The following is a 16,177-nucleotide window of genomic DNA, read 5'->3' as shown; positions in this document are numbered from 1 at the left end:
AGACTGGACAGCCGAACGACCTTCCAGACAAAGCCGGGGCTGCCGCTGCAGCTGCCAGGGCCGAACCCCTTGCACGAATTTCATGCATCGGGCCTCTAGTAAACTAATGAGTTTAATGTCTTTTATTTTTAACTGACAATCCTGGCTTCTAGTTTTTTATCCTACATTAATATCTCACATTTCTCAATTCAAGCTTATTTGGTATTTGTTGCATGTGTCTGTGTATCTGTGAGTTTGTCTTCCAGAAATAGAGACTGAATTAGGCATGGGATGCTTGAGAAAAAAATTTTCTCAAGCAGTCCCCCCCCCCCCCCTATTTTTACCAGATGATTAATTGCTCTTAACTTTTAAACATTTTAGCAGTTTTGTAAATATATAGAACATAGCAAGTTACTTTTTAAGTATTGATGTTGTCATTTTTCAACAATCCCAAATGAGATTATTTTATCTCTAATTTTCTCTGCCATTGCTTTCTCTGAGTATTTTCTCTCTCTAACCTCTCATAATTATGTTACATTCAGGTAACATCTATGAGATTGCTAAGTGTGTTTTGACATAATATACATAATAATGCAGCAAATTAGATTGTTTTGAGATCTCAAAGTAATTTAGTTCTAAAGATGCTGTGCATTTTTTTTAAGTATTTGGCTTGTTGCCTTTCTCTGCTCAGCATATAAGCTCAGTTCTGCTAAAGTAATCACATTTCTTTTCCGAGAGGGTCTCAAATCTTAGAAAAGCTATAACCAGGTTCTGTGTTGTTCCTAGAGTGGAGCAGTCTTACCAGAAGGTCATGGCCCTTTGGCATCAGCTACATGTCAACACCAAAAGCCTTATCTCCTGGAACTATCTGAGGAAGGACCTCGACCTTGTGAAGACCTGGAACCTGGAAAAGGTACTTGTGAAAATGTCACTCCAGGCTCACCTCCTACTGGCAGCTTTTCTCAGAAGGAACTTCTTTTCATCACTGAGATCCTACTCACCCAATCAGAATAAAATGGAAGGAGGGAGACTGGTTCAAGTTAGGGCCTGAGGCTCTAGGAACTAGAAACAGCAGCCTGAATGGTTAAGGAAATTCCTGATGAAAATAACATATTTGGTCTTCTTGGCGGAGGGAGAGATTGCAGGCTTCTGACTGCAGGATCAGCATCTCTTTTGCACAAGTGTATGTAGCAGGGGAATATGGTGAATTAGCTGATATTCAGGGTTATGTCCAAGGGGGCACAAAGGGTGCTTCGGAGGTGCTAGTGCTGTTCTGCTTCTTAACCTAAATGCTAGTTACGTGGACAGGTTCACTTTGTGAAAAATCAGCATAATTACAATTAAGGTTTGTACATTATTTTGTATCTATGTTAAATGTAGAAGAAGAAAAAAAAAGAGAAAGTATGATGTTCCCATTCTATTGACATTTTTTCTGGCTTTTCCTGTCTAGCTTCGGTTGTCAGCACCAGAGGAGTGCCACCAAGTTATGAAGGCCCTCCAGGCCCACTACGAAGACTTTCTGCAGGATAGCCGGGACTCCGTGCTCTTCTCAGTGGCGGACCGGCTGCGTTTGGAAGAGGAAGTGGAGGCTTGTAAAACCCACTTCCAGCACCTGATGAAATCCATGGAGAATGGTGTGTGTGCCTTGGGAAGAGGAAGAGTACAGGTGGAATGAGAGTTGCAGGGTGCTGCAAGACCCTGCCTATAAACTCGAAAGTACTGTCACCACTAACACTAAAACATTGAGAGAGAAAAACTTGTAGAGATGAATTCAGATCATGGAAGACAAGGCCATATTTTAGTCTTTATTGCTAATCAACCCACCACATTTTCTTGTGGAAATAACATGTTTGGGTCCTTCAAGATAATATTTGTAATTATCTTTATATAATTGTATAATTTAGGGACTTTAGGATCAGGCATTAGGTTCCCCATTTAAGACCTTGCTTTCGTTGGTGGAATATCAGGTCTGCTGGAACCATGGGTACCCTCTTGTCTGAGGGTGAGTTTGTTTTTCCCAGATTTGCTGATCTCTACTATGGTGCGTAATGTCTTCTGTGCTTGTGCATTCACAGAGGACAAAGAGGAAACTGTAGCCAAGATGTACATTTCAGAGCTGAGGAACATCCGGCTGCGCCTGGAAGAGTGTGAACAGAGGCTAGTCAAACGAATTCAGACCCCAGCCAGCTCTGGGACTGACAGAGATGCCTGGCAGGCCAGTGCCTTAAGGATTGCAGAGCAAGAGGTAAGCCCTGAGAGAACCGGGGGGCGGGGGGTGTTAGCTGCACAGTAAATGCTTTCAGAATGAACTGGATAGCAAGAGAGTGTGGGTCCTAAGCAATAAGGCAATAGACTCATGGCCAGCCTACTTCCCGGCGGCCTGTAAGTGCCTTTGCCTGTGGAAAAGCTTGACTTCAGCCCCCACTGTATTGCTGAATGTTGATGAGTTTCCTACATGGTTGGGAAGGCAAGCAGGCTGATGAGCTGCTCTAAGCGCTGCATTTGGCTTTGTATTTAATGGCTGCTTTGTAGAGATGCTCTCTGCTCTGTCTCTTATGTATGTTACTTTCTATTACATGGTTACTGCCAGCTATGGGACTCAAAAATGTGAAGGAAAGAATCAGATTCTACTCTGGGTTTTAGTGTACTTTCTCTGTGACTGAGCAAATTAACTCTCATCTCTAGTATTCTTTCTTATAAAATGGAGATAATATGTGAGTCACAGACTTGTTTTGAAAATTAACCCTTTGCACTCCGCTGTCCCCTCTCAGGGGACATTGCAGTTTATTAGTGATTACGGGGAATTGAGTTATTTCAATGCAACTTTTTGAGACATGCATGTTTCCCTGAAGTTTTATCTTGAAATGGCACAAGAAATTAAATCAAAATATCGTAAAATTACTAAGATATATACAAGAAATGTCAGCGGGTTTTGTGTCGGATTAAACAATAAACTACATATTCCCGATGTGGGACAAAGAAAACGGGACTGCATTGTGTGTTCTAACAGGAAAACACCTGGTGGCAGGCGTCAAACCACTTATTACTGTCAAACATGCACTAATCAGCCTGCAATGCATATTGGGGAGTGTTACAAAACTTATCATACTGTACAAAATTATAAACAATAAAATATTGTTTTTTTTTGCAAATATACATTCCTCGATGTCACCCAATTCATATAAGTCCAATATCATTATAATACGTTACTTGGTTCCAAAATTATACTAAATAATACAAGGGTCTGTAAATGCACGTTTCCGCCGCAAAGTAGCGTCGAGTAGCTGGTAGCCAATGTCCAGAATGGTTTGGAGTGCAAAGGGTTAAGTAACATAGTACATATAATAAACTTTCTGGAAAAATAAAATGCTGTAAAAATGTAGGGTAGTATTCTTGAAGTAAAAGCAGCAAATACTAGTTGCTTTATTCAGTGCTCAAAGGCATGCAAAGAAAAGTTGCCTTTGGCGTATAGTGTACTTAAAAAAGAATAAAATGTTTAAGTCACAAGGAACTTCAGCATAAGAGAGGCTATAAAGCCCTAGCCAGTTTTGTTCAATGGATAGAGCAGGGGTGGGCAAACTTTTTGACTCGAGGGCCACAATGGGTTCTTAAACTGGACCGGAGGGCTGGAACAAAAGCATGGATGGAGTGTTTGTGTGAACTAATATAAATTCAAAGTAAACATCATTACATAAAAGGGTACGGTCTTTTTTCTTTTTTTTAGTTTTATTCATTTCAAACGGCCGGATCCGGCCCGAGGGCCGTAGTTTGCCCACGGCTGGGATAGAGCATCAGCCTGTAGACTGAAGGGTTCCGGGTTTGATTCTGGTCAAGGGCACATATCTGGGTTGTAGGCTCAATCCCAGGCCCTGGATGGGGCATGTGCGGGAGGCATCCAATTTCTGTGTCTCTCTCACATTGGTGTTTCTTTCTGTCTCTTCCCCTCCCTTCCACTCTTTTCTAAAAATCAATGGGGAAAAAAATATCCTCTGGTGAGTATTAACAGGAAAAAAGAGAGAGAGATTGTAAGATAGCACCTGGTGTATTTCCAACTAACATTGCTCTAGGAATTTAGAGTGTTATAGAACATTTCTACTTGGGATAGTATGAGAGAGCTCTGTGAAGAATACTGGATTTGGTGCTCACTTTGGCAGTTCATATACTAAAATTGGAAAAATACAGAAATTAGCATGGCCCCTGTACAAGAATGACACAGAAATTTGTGAAGCATTCCATATTTTTATTGCCTGTTTGCTCCAGGATCTTACTGTCACAGAATACTTACCATTTAATAAAAATCTACCATCAAAAAAAATACATTAGATTTGATCTGAGAGCTTTAAGGGAATGAAAAGAATGGCTAATGAGGAGTCTTTTTTCTTCTTACCTTTCTTAATTTTTCTTAAGCTTGAAGAGGAGGTTGAGAAGGCAGTGTAATTTTCATTGGCCTAGAGCAGTGGTTCTCAACCTTCTGGCTCTTTAAATACAGTTCCTCATGTTGTGACCCAACCATAAAATTATTTTCGTTGCTACTTCATAACTGTAATGTTGCTACTGTTATGAATCATAATGTAAATATCTGATATGCAAGGGTGGTCTTAGGTGACCCCTGTGAAAGGGTCGTTCGACCGCCAAAGGGGTCGCAACCCACAGGTTGAGAACCCCTGACCTAGAGGGATCTAATTTACCTATATGAATCATATATGAACCTGTAATTCTTATATTGAAATGTTTTACTTTTCTGTAATGATCCAAAATCTATTTGTGCCTACAAAATAAAACATTCTAGGAGATGAAGGTTAATATTCAGCTCTTCTAAAAGACCTTCCTTTTTTTTTTTTTTTACTTTTTATGAAATGTTTTCAGATATACAAAAGTATTATTTTTTTCCCATTGAATTTTAGAGAGAGGAAGAGAGACACCAAGAGAAACATCAATGTGAGAGAGAAAGAGTGAGAGAGAGAGATCTGAGAGAGGTACATCAATCCACTGCCTTCTGCACACGCCCCAACCGGGGATCAAACCTGTAACCCACACATGGGCCCTGACCAGTAATCAAACCCGCCACCCCTTGGTGTATGGGATGATGCCCAACCAGCTGAGCCACATGGGCCAGGGCTCAGATATACAGAAGTTTTTATTCTTCACCTAGATTTATCCTTCACCTAGATTCCCCAAATGTTAACTTTTTTTTACATTTGCTTTACATTTTTTCAACATTTATGTATACATACTATTTTCTTCCTTGAGAGAAACTTCCAGAAATTATGTCCTTTTACCCCTAAATACTTAAGTGTGCATTTCCAAAAACAAGATAGTCTCTTACATCACCATAGGACAATAATTAGAATTAGGAAATGAATATTGATATAAGAATTTATTAAAATTTTATCAGTTGACCTAATAACCCTTTTTGGGGTAGCATCCCAACCCACCCTATCCCCCTTGTTAAAAAAAAAAAAAAAGTAATTTTGGTACAGGATTCAATCCAGTATCACACATTGCATTTAGTTGTGTTATCTCTTTACATTTCTTAACCTGAAACCATTATTTTTTATAGTCTTTCATGAGCTTAACATTTTTGAACAGCGCAGGCCTTTTATTTTGCAAAATGTCCCTCTATTTGTGTTTATCTGAGACTTCTTCACGATTAGAAATAGGTTACACATTTTTGGCAGGAATACTACAGAAGTGTTATTGTGTCCTTGGTGAATAATACCAGGAGGCATGTGATGTTGATTTGTCCCATTACTGGTGATAATTTTTATCACTTGTTGCTATTTTCTTCTTTGTAATTACTATCAATTGGTGGGCAGATACTTTGAGCCTAGTATGTAGATATCCTATTTTACAGCAAACTTTCACCAACTAGTTTTAGCATCTGTTGTTGACTCTTGACTGAATAATTATTAGTATGATTGTTGCCAAAAAGGCATTTTCTAATTCTATCATTCCTTTTGCAATATTTAATTTCTATTCTATCAAATGGAAAGAGCTTGCCTCCCCACCTCTCTCCTTTATGTCAGTATAGACTGATGAATTCATATTTTTTTCAGTGGTTTGTAGTTTGCTACTACCTTTATTTTGATGTTCAAAATAGTCCAAATTTAGCAATTGGTAGCCCCTTCAAGCTGGTTCCTATGTCATTTTTGTGTTTTTGACAGCTTGATTGTTGCTTTAGTGGAAGGATGGAATTTTGGAGTTCTTACCCCACAATTTTTGGTGATGACACTCCTAGTTCCTATGTCATTTTAACATGTCATCATTATTCTTTAAGTGCTTTATTCTCAATAAAACAAAATATTCCAGGTTCACCTTGCCCTAGCCAGCCCCAACCCTGGGATCAGCCATTTCTCCAAGGAGTTGTGCTTCTTTTAGGAGGAGAATGTTATTTAGAAACCAAGATTTGGGTGCTGAGTGTGCTCACTGTTGTTGGGATGTCATTGCTTTAGGACTGCTCAGCAGGTAGAGCTAGAAAAGTGCATACTTACAAACACATATGCAAACACACATACAAACACACTCCTATGTTTTACACACATATTTATATATACATGTACATATCACAAAAGTATATCAATATCAGTCTGTCACACATATACACACAAAAAAACAACAACAGCATCTATGATTTTATATGTATCTTATCTCTATTCAGTTCCACGGGGCTTATTCTAATCTTCCCTTTCCCAAGACTGAAAAACCTACTTTATATTATCCTTAGCAAATTCACTTATTATTCAGTTCTTACATGTACAGAGAGTACTTTTAGAATTTCTAACTAATATTACTACAAAAAACAAACCTATTAACTGGAGTTCAACATTTACTTGTAGTTCTTTCTGTTGTTCGCCTAAAAGTATGTTAATAGTCCAGGTACATTGTTCAGAAATTACTGTGTGTTCTTCCCCCTTCACCCCCTGCAGTGCTGTTTCAGAGTTTATTCAACCACTCTCTTATAGATGGCATTTAGGTGGCTTCCAGTATTTTGCTGTTACAAACAAAGACTTCTTTCTAACTTGTTTAATCTATCTCTATCTTTGTTATATGCCTTGTTCCTGACAGCATACCCAGGACGATTTGCAACAACTGAGGTCAGACTTGGATGCTGTTTCCATGAAATGCAACAGTTTTCTTCATCAGTCCCCATCTGGTTCAAGTGTTTCAACTCTGCACTCAGAACTGAATCTGCTGGTAGAGAAAATGGACCGTGTCTATGGTCTCTCCACTGTCTATCTGAATAAGTGAGTGAGCTGAGGACTTGGGTCCAAATGGCAGTGTTTCCATTGGGATGAGAAGGGGAGGCGCCCGGAGTGTTTCAATCGAGAGAGATTGCAGATCTTGAAGATCATGTACCCATGATAAGAGACCATGGCTTTAGTTCAAGTATGGAGTGGGTACATTTGGGCCCCACTGAACAAATGCCAGTGGGGGAGTTGATTTGCAGTGTTAGGATTCTTTTGTACCCCATTTCTGTTTGATTAGATACCACTAAAAAAAAAAAGAAAGAGAAAGGAAAAGACACTAAAGAATAAAAAGAAAAAATTTAAGTAAACTAAGTACAAGTCTTTGAAGCTTTCCCTCTTACTGCCCATCTCCACCTGTGACCTTGAGGAGAAGCAGATTGTCAGTGCTTCATAGTGTAGAGTGGGTTTCTGGCCTCACCTTTTCTCCCAGAGTCTACCGTGTGTGTGTGTCCCACTGCCACCTAGAATTTTATTTTGAATTGGCTTAAATTGGCACCACATATACCATGCTCTCTTATTTTTATGAAATTGCTTTTTTACAGTTATGTTTTGGGAACCTCTCCTTAATGTTCCAGGTCTGTAGCCCATTTCATGTGTTAATGAAAGTGATTTTATCTTCACAGGCTCAAGACAATCGATGTCATAATGCGTAGCATTCAGGATGCTGAACTCTTGGTCAAAGGTTATGAGATCAAGCTGAGTCAAGAGGAAGCAGTACCAGCAGATCTCTCAGCTCTGGAGTCCCATCGGTCTACATTACGGGTTGGTTGCTCTGAGCTTCTTAGGAGGTTGACTTAATACAGGGGTAAAGCAAAAGTAGGCTTACAGTTGTATGTGAAAGCCAGAGTTTCTACTTGTATTATTATTTATTAATTGTATTATTTATTTGTATTACAACTGTAAATCTAATTTGCCCACCCCTGTATATCCAGGGCTTTGAGGTAGCAGAGAAATACAGTTTTGGATAGTATGACACTGACTTTAAGTTTGTATTTGAACTAGGAAGAATATCATATTTAATATATTTTAATATGTATTCAAAGAATAGATTGATAAGAAAACCAAGAGTCAGACTGGCTAAATGGCTTACGTTGGTTTCATAGCTTATAAGTGATAGAGCCAGGTTCCAAACACACGTTCTCTGCACATTTTTCTCTACTGTACTGCCTGCCCTTGGCTGCCCAGTGTGCTTGAGGACATGGAGGCATTTCTGGCACAGACATTATGGGCTCTAGCTTCTGAATCACAGATAGAATGTGACAACATGTCCTTGTTGTCTACCTTAGTCTGAGCCTTTCTTACCTCTTAGCATGGAATATTTTTAATCTTGTGTTGCTGTGCTTGTTTTGAATAGCACTGGCTCGGTGATGTCAAGGACAAGAATTCAGTGTTTTCAGTCCTGGATGAGGAAATTGCCAAGGCCAAGGTGGTGGCAGAGCAGCTGAATCGTCTGACCCCAGAGCGAAACCTGGATTTGGAGCGCTATCAGGAAAAAGGCTCCCAGCTGCAGGAACGTTGGCACCGGGTCATTGCCCAGCTTGAGACCCGGTGAGTGGTAGCCCTACCCTCTTCTTCTGTTAGTGGTCAGGGACTAGGTTTTAAACAAAACTAGAGTTACATCTGTGTATGCTTGTGTAAAGGCGGGATTCGATAGGGAGAGGTAGACGTGAAATGATGTTATGAATTCTGAACAAGATGCGTGACAGGAAGTTGGGACCACCAATCCCAAAGTAGGCTTGAGTCTTGCCTTTGAGTCGGCAGTGATGGTCCTAGTGCCTCTCCTGTGTCCAGGTCGCACCTGCTTAAGTCATGATGACAATAGAATGGGAAGGGGACTTGGTGGTCTTCTCTCAAGGACAGCACCTGGGTTCAGGCGTCACTCCACTAGCTTTGAATCTAATATGAACCATTTTCACAGTGGGCCTTTGCAGAATTTCTTTCATTTGCTAATTCATTGGTTTTATCCCTATAACTTGAGATCCTACGTCCGATGACTTATTTGAATAAGAAAGATCGAAAACTACTTATCTGGAGCTAGGCTGGGTAGGCAGATATATAGGGAGAGGAGTTATAGTAACTCATAAAAGTTTGGATTGATTCTCTATACTTGAGTTACTATTTCAAGGCTAGCTAGGCTAACAAAAATGTTATAAGAAATAACAGTAAATAATTACTGTTTTTCACCCACCCTACCCCCACTGCCCTCCCCAAGAAATTAGAGTGATCATAAATCATAGCTGGGGTAACCTGAGAGGTACTCTGTCATCAGGGACAGATGTGTACAGTCAGTACTACCTCTCTGGGAACCTGGTAATCCTTGGCAGTCTAGGTAAAAAATTTGACAAGGATTATCATGGGATGCCAGGCCCTGGGCAGTTTCCAGGGCCACCAGGGCACAACTGTTTTTACTCACTTTTTACCCCATAGGGCACTGGGTACATGCATAACTCTCAGCGTTGTATTGGTATTCCCCGCAAATAAAGATGTATCCTCTGTGGTTGAGCTCAACTGGACACATAGGCTACCGAGGGAATTGTCTCATTTGCTTCATTGTATTGACATCAAATACCTAACGGCAGTTTTTCTCTGCTCCTCCAGCCAATCTGAACTAGAAAGTATCCAGGAAGTTCTGGGAGATTACCGAGCCTGCCATGGAACTCTCATCAAATGGATTGAGGAAACCACTGCCCAGCAGGAAAGGATGAAGCCAGGCCAGGCGGAGGACAGCAGAGTGCTATCGGAGCAGCTCAGCCAGCAGACGGTGGGTGCAGCAGTAGCAAGGTGGAAGTTGGCAGGGGCTGGGGGTTAGTTCATCATAAAAGAAGATGATGTGCTAGCAGTGAAGCTCCCCCTAAATGGTAAGACATTCTGAGCCCTGTCTTCTGAAAAGGGTTCAGCAGGATGGTCTCAAGATATTGGTGTTGCATTTAGGCCAGATGACCTATAAGGTCATTTTTTTAAAAAATATATTTTATTGTTTTTTTACAGAGAGAAAGGGAGAGGGATAGAGAGTTAGAAACATCGATGAGAGAGAAACATCGATCAGCTGCCTTCTGCACACTCCCCACTGGGGATGTGCCCGCAACCAAGGTACATGCCCTTGACTGGAATCAAACCCGGGACCCTTGAGTCTGCAGGCCGATGCTCTATCCACTGAGCCAGACAGGTTAGGGCTATAAGGTCCCTTTTAATGCTGAGTTTCTTTGAGTATAATATTGAAATCACTTGATGGACAGATTAAAATTATTTTGGTTTTGCCCTGGCCAATTTGCTCAGTGGTTAGAGCATCAGCCTCAGACCAAAGGGTCGAGGGTTTGATTCCTGGTCAAGGGTACATACCTCAGTTGCAGGCTCTTTCCCAGTCTGGTCAGGCACATGCATGAGGCAACCAACTGATGTGTCTCATCTCTCTCTCTCTCTCTCTCTCTCTCTCTCTCTCTCTCTCTCCCCCTCTCTCCCTCTCTCCCTCTCTCCCTCCCCCCCCCCTCCTTCTCCTCTGCTCTCTAAAAAAATTTAAAAATCAATGGAATGAATATCCTCAGGTGAGGATTAAAAGAAAGTATTATTTTGGTTTATTTTGTTTCTTATTTTGGTTTATTTTTTTAAGCCTCACCTGAGGTTATGTTTTTATTGATTTTAGAGAGAGAGGAAAGAGTGGGAGGGAGAGAGAAAACACATCAGTTGCCTCCCAAATGCACCCTGACTGGGGATCGAACCTGCAACTTAGGTATGTGCCCTGACTGGAAATTGAACCTGCAGCCTTTTGGTGTATGGAATAATGCTCCAACCAACTGAGCCAACTGGCCAGGGCTGGTTTATTTTGTTTCTTGATATTTAATTTTATTTTAGAAGGATTAGAATATGGAGGAATGCAAACCCAGGGAAAGCTGTGAGTGTAAGAAAATTATATCATTCAAAGCAGTTTTTATGTGTTGGTATCTTGGGGTCTCTTGTTTTGTTTAGCATTACGGTTAGGTTGCCTGGATTTCAATCCTGGTTTGCTCACTAAGCAAATTACTTAATCTCTCCGTGTTCTATTTCCCCGTCAATAAGACGAACATAGTCTGTTATTTGTTCAGCTGACCTCCAAGTTATTGTTGTCGGGATTAAATGGAGGGACACATGTAAAGTACTTAGAACAGTGCTTTTCAAAGTGTGGACTCCAGACTAGTAGCATCATCTGGGAACATGTCAGAAATGCAAATTCTCAAACCTAAACCCAAACCTACTGAATCAGAAACTCTGGGGGTGGGGCCCAGCAGTCTGATTTATGCTGTCTTCCAGATGATTCTGATGCAGGTCAGGTTTGAAATCCACTACCTTAGAACCTAACAGATGCTCAGCTGTTTCAGTGATGGTAATGACAATGGTAATGGTGTGATATTTTGGTTCCTAGGATCTGTTTGCAGAAATTGAGAGAAATCAGACAAAACTGGACCAGTGTCAAAAATTTTCCCAGCAGTACTCCACGGCTGTAAAGGTAACTCTGCCATGTCCCACACGGAACATCAGTGACCTTCAGCTTAGTGAGCCCTGCATTGTCACTAGGTTTTCACTGCAGCTCTTCTGCTGCGGGCTGGCCCCATCCTCCAGTTAGTGCAGCTGTGTACTTCTCATGGCCCACGTTGGAGGATGCTCATGAGGCACCAGATGTCAGCTACGACTGAAGACTCTCCATTTAGGTGACTCACAGGCCTCTTAAACTTAATATGTCAAAAACAGAATATTTGGGTTTTCTCTCATCTTGCTTATCTCAGGATATAGTGTCACCATTTTCCTATTTGCTGAGGCAAAAAAACCCCAAAGTGATCCTTAACAGTTCTTTTTGCCTTAAACTGTATGTTCAGTCTTTGAACGAGTTGGCTCCATCTTCCAGTGTCTTGGACCTGACTGCCTCTCATTGCCCATCCCTCACCATTTCCCTGGCTCACATCTAAGTGAGGCATCTTCCTTAGACCACGGCACTGCCTCTGAGCTGAAAGCTTGCTTCTGCTCCTGCCCCACAGGCTGTTTGCCCACACAGTAGCAGAATCACCTTTTAGAACATACTTCATGTCACAGAATTTCAGACACCACCTATTATATGCACTATCAAAAAAGAAGAAACTCTGCCACGTATGCAAATGCCATTGATTGTAAATATATTCTACTAGTAATTCTGGAGCTACAAAAACGGGGGAAAATTTGTACCTTACAATAGATAAAGCATAGTCAATTGGATCATATCATTCTCCTGCTCAAAACTTCCCAAAGGCTTTATCTCACACTCATAATAAAATTTTAAACTCTTATGTAGTTTATGAGGCCATATCTGATCTGCCCCCCCCCCCCCATTTCTCTGATAACATCTTTACATAAAAATGACCTGCGGTTATTATATATGTATTTGTTTATTATGTGTCTTCTCACTAGGATGTAAGTTCCAGGGGAGGGGCGGACTTTTCTCTGGCTTGTTTTCCACTATGTGTGTAGCACTGAGAACAATGGCGGGCACATAGTAGATGCGCAACAGATAGTTTTTGAATGAATGCATTTCTTCAGTTAATAGCAGAAGACTTGGTGTCACAAAGATTTGCGTTCACATCCTAGCTTCACCATTTTCAGGCTTTAGAGCACTTAGCCTCTCTGATTACCTGTTGCAATATGTACACAGTGGGAACAGTAACAACCCCACCGAGTGATTGTAAATATTAAATGGGATAATGTATGCATAGGACCATGCTGCAAACCTAAAATACATTCAGTAAATGGTAGCACGTGCTTATATTATTATTGCTATTTTATTATTACTACTACTATTTTTCTTTAGGTCGCTTAAGGAACTCATTTCATGTTTTCCTCCTGCCTTCTGTTTTCTAAGTATTCTAGGCAAAAGGAACTGCATAATCAAAGGCACAGAGGAATGAACATACAATGATTATATGAGGAGATAGGGAATATTCTGGCTTAGCTAGGAGGAGGCTGGGCCCAGCCTTAGAAAGGCCTTGTTCAGTTCTTTGGCTTTACTTTCTATTCTTGCTACTCAAAATGTGGCTTTTGAACCAGGAGCAACTTGTTAGAAATGCAGAATCTTCAACCTCCCAAATCAGAATCTGCATTTTAACAAGATTCCCAGATGATTTGTATGCATGTTGATATTTGAGAAATTTTCGCTCTTGAAAACTGTTAAGCAGAGGAACAAAGTGGTCATCTTTGTTTTAGAAAAGTTACTCTGGTGGAGAGTAACTAAGAAGCTCTTGTACTTGTCTTGTGAGAGATGAAGAGGGCCTGACTAGGGCATCACTCTCAGGATTACAGGGGACGTGGCAAGAGCATGGCCATATGAGTAGAGCATTGGTTTAGGGATTCTAATCTTGACTTCGTTGCTCACCCACTAGTTAATTAGGGAAATTCACTTCCTGTCTCTGGGCTTCAGTTGCCCATGCATGAAAAGGATGGTCAGCAAACAAACTGCAAACTCAGAGGTCAGCAGCTGTAACCCACAGGCTAAAGCGAGCCTGTGCACCTATTTTCATATGTCCCGTAAGAGGTGGCTTTAAAAAAAAGGGGGCAAATAATACTTTGTGACACATGAAATTTACAGGAACTTCATTCAGCTGTCAGTGTCCATAGGTAAAGTTTTATTCTAATACAGCCATAGTCTTTCATTTACATATTATCTATGGCTGCTTTCATTTACGGTGGCAGATTTGAGTAGCTGTGACAGAGATAGCATGGCCCAATAGTGTCCATCTGGCCCTTTACAGGAAAACTTTCTAACCTGCAGTTTAAAAGATCACCAAAATGCCTTCAAGTAATGAAATATGTGATTTCTGTTACATGGTGTGTGTGAGCTATAAAGCCCTATGTAAACAGTGAAATTTCTTCCTCCTCAGGACTATGAATTGCAACTAATGACATACAAAGCCTTTGTGGAATCACAGCAGAAATCCCCCGGCAAGCGCCGCCGCATGCTTTCCTCTTCAGATGCCATCACGCAAGAGGTGAAGGGTGGGGAAAGGACATGTACCGCTGTCTCCCTTAAGGGGATTCCTTGTCTGGGCCTTGCAGTTTGATTTACAGCTCACCTTTCTGCTGAGCATGTGACTTTATGAAAACTTCCTCTTATTTTCAACTATTTAAATTTATATTTCTGGTGGGTCATTCATCTAAATTGTTTTTTTGAACCATAGTTCATGGACTTAAGGACTCGCTATACAGCATTGGTGACCTTAACAACTCAGCACGTAAAATATATCAGTGATGCGCTCCAGCGGCTGGAAGAGGAGGAGGTAAGGACAGTTGGGTCCTAAATCATCTTGAAAATGGAATTCAAAACCCTGTGCCTCAGCCCTCGCCGGTTTGGCTCAGGACCGAGCATTGGCCTGCGGACTGAAGGGTCCTGGGTTTGATTCTGGTCAAGGGCACATGCCCGGATTGCAGGCTTGATCCCCCAGCAGGGGGCATGCAGGAGACAGTGAATCAGTGATTCTCTCTTATCATTGATGTTTCACTCTCTCTCCCTCTCCCTTCCTCTCTGAAATAAAAATATATATATTTAAAGACAACAAAAACCCCCCAAAACCTGTGCCTCATCTGTCAAAATGTGAAGTGCGCACACAGCCAATTTTCTTAATTCATAGTAGTTGTGTTCTATGAGGTTGCTGAAAACACTGCGTTAGTGAATACTGTACTCTTTGCAGCTGGAGAAATATAGGGTTAGGTTCCTACAAGCCTCTGCTTACAACATTTTTGTCCACAGAAAATGCATAAACTTGTGTTATGTGTGTTTTTCTTTAAAAACACCTGACTTAATAAATTTTGTTGATTCACTGACATTGAACTTATGGCCAAGAGCACTATAACTCACTCCTGAACAAGACTTATATAACACACATTATCTCCATAATGCACATCACAGCCTTCCTGTGCTTAGGAACGCAAGACGTGAGCACCTCAGCACTGCATTTGGGTCCATTTTAAACAGCGAAACCACCATCAGAAAACACAAAAATAAGAAAACCCTGGCACTCGACAGACACTTGTTTACAGTATAAAAGCTGGATCAAGGCGACAGAGTGTCACCTTATTCTACCCCGACTGGGAACACTGGGCACCTGAAATATTTTGCAGCCACTCTGTGCATGTCTGGGAATGACTGTGAAAATGCACAAATATTGATTTTGGGGTTATAAATAAATTTTAGAGAGTAGATAAATATGGAATCTGTGATTAATTATGAGGATTGACTATATTATGTCCAACATCTCCACTTCCAAGTACCTTTAGTATGGAAATAGTATAAGTATGAAGGAATGATGTGAATAAAAGTTATAAATAAAGCATGATTTAGTAAAGGGAAATATTGGAAACGTCCAGATTCTATACATGAAATGCTATGAAGCTGTTAAAAATAATGAAATAGGTTTACATGCAGTGACAAAGGAAGATAATTAAAATATATTATTTGGGGGGGAAACAGGTTAGAATACTATGTAGAATTATGGTTTTATAATTTAAAAAATCTATGTCTTTGTAAAATAAATTTCCACATATCCAACTACTCTTATAAAAAGAAATGCTTTTGGAAACATTAACCCATAGCAATTGTTGCCTATGTAAATTAGCAAAATACGTTCTTTATGTCAATATCAACCTCACTTAATCTCTGTAGACTTTAATCTCTTTACCTGTAATTATAAGAATTATGAAAATAAGTAAGCTGCTATATGTGAAGGGCTTTTTAAAATCACTAATTATTGAATATCCATCACATATAAAACAATGTGCTTTTTAAGAAAGGTGCTAACCTGGATATAATGAACTTATATCCCATAGTTAGGCACCTGTGAGCAGTGCTCTAGGCTGGGTAAATTACATTTAATTGGGGATTATTTTAACTGCTTACTGATTTAGGTAACTCTTGTGTCTCTATTTTAGGAAATCTGAACTTAGACCAGTCTAATAAGATG

The 16,177-nt window shown here is 40.4% G+C and overlaps 1 protein-coding gene and 1 non-coding gene across 7 annotated transcripts in view; both read left to right on the top strand.

Moving 5' to 3' along the window:
* MACF1 (microtubule-actin crosslinking factor 1) overlaps positions 1-16,177 on the top strand; it is a 167,666-nt gene that overhangs the window by 18,773 nt on the left and 132,716 nt on the right. For all 6 annotated transcript variants that reach the window (XM_023762771.1, XM_023762770.1, XM_023762769.1 and 3 more), the window contains exons 18-27: positions 766-892; positions 1,430-1,613; positions 2,055-2,224; positions 7,045-7,223; positions 7,850-7,988; positions 8,581-8,774; positions 9,825-9,987; positions 11,623-11,706; positions 14,102-14,209; positions 14,399-14,497. In XM_023762771.1, the coding sequence (XP_023618539.1) occupies positions 766-892; positions 1,430-1,613; positions 2,055-2,224; positions 7,045-7,223; positions 7,850-7,988; positions 8,581-8,774; positions 9,825-9,987; positions 11,623-11,706; positions 14,102-14,209; positions 14,399-14,497 (1,447 nt within the window). The remainder of the gene's footprint in view (positions 1-765; positions 893-1,429; positions 1,614-2,054; positions 2,225-7,044; positions 7,224-7,849; positions 7,989-8,580; positions 8,775-9,824; positions 9,988-11,622; positions 11,707-14,101; positions 14,210-14,398; positions 14,498-16,177) is intronic.
* LOC111827991 lies at positions 4,118-4,221 on the top strand. The gene has a single exon (XR_002831736.1). It is a non-coding gene; the product is annotated as a U6 spliceosomal RNA (small nuclear RNA).

Source organism: Myotis lucifugus, unplaced genomic scaffold (genome assembly GCF_000147115.1).
Source record: "Myotis lucifugus unplaced genomic scaffold, Myoluc2.0 scaffold_260, whole genome shotgun sequence".
Taxonomy (NCBI): domain Eukaryota; kingdom Metazoa; phylum Chordata; class Mammalia; order Chiroptera; family Vespertilionidae; genus Myotis; species Myotis lucifugus.
Note: the sequence above shows the minus strand (reverse complement) of the source record. Positions and strands in the feature narration are given on the sequence as shown.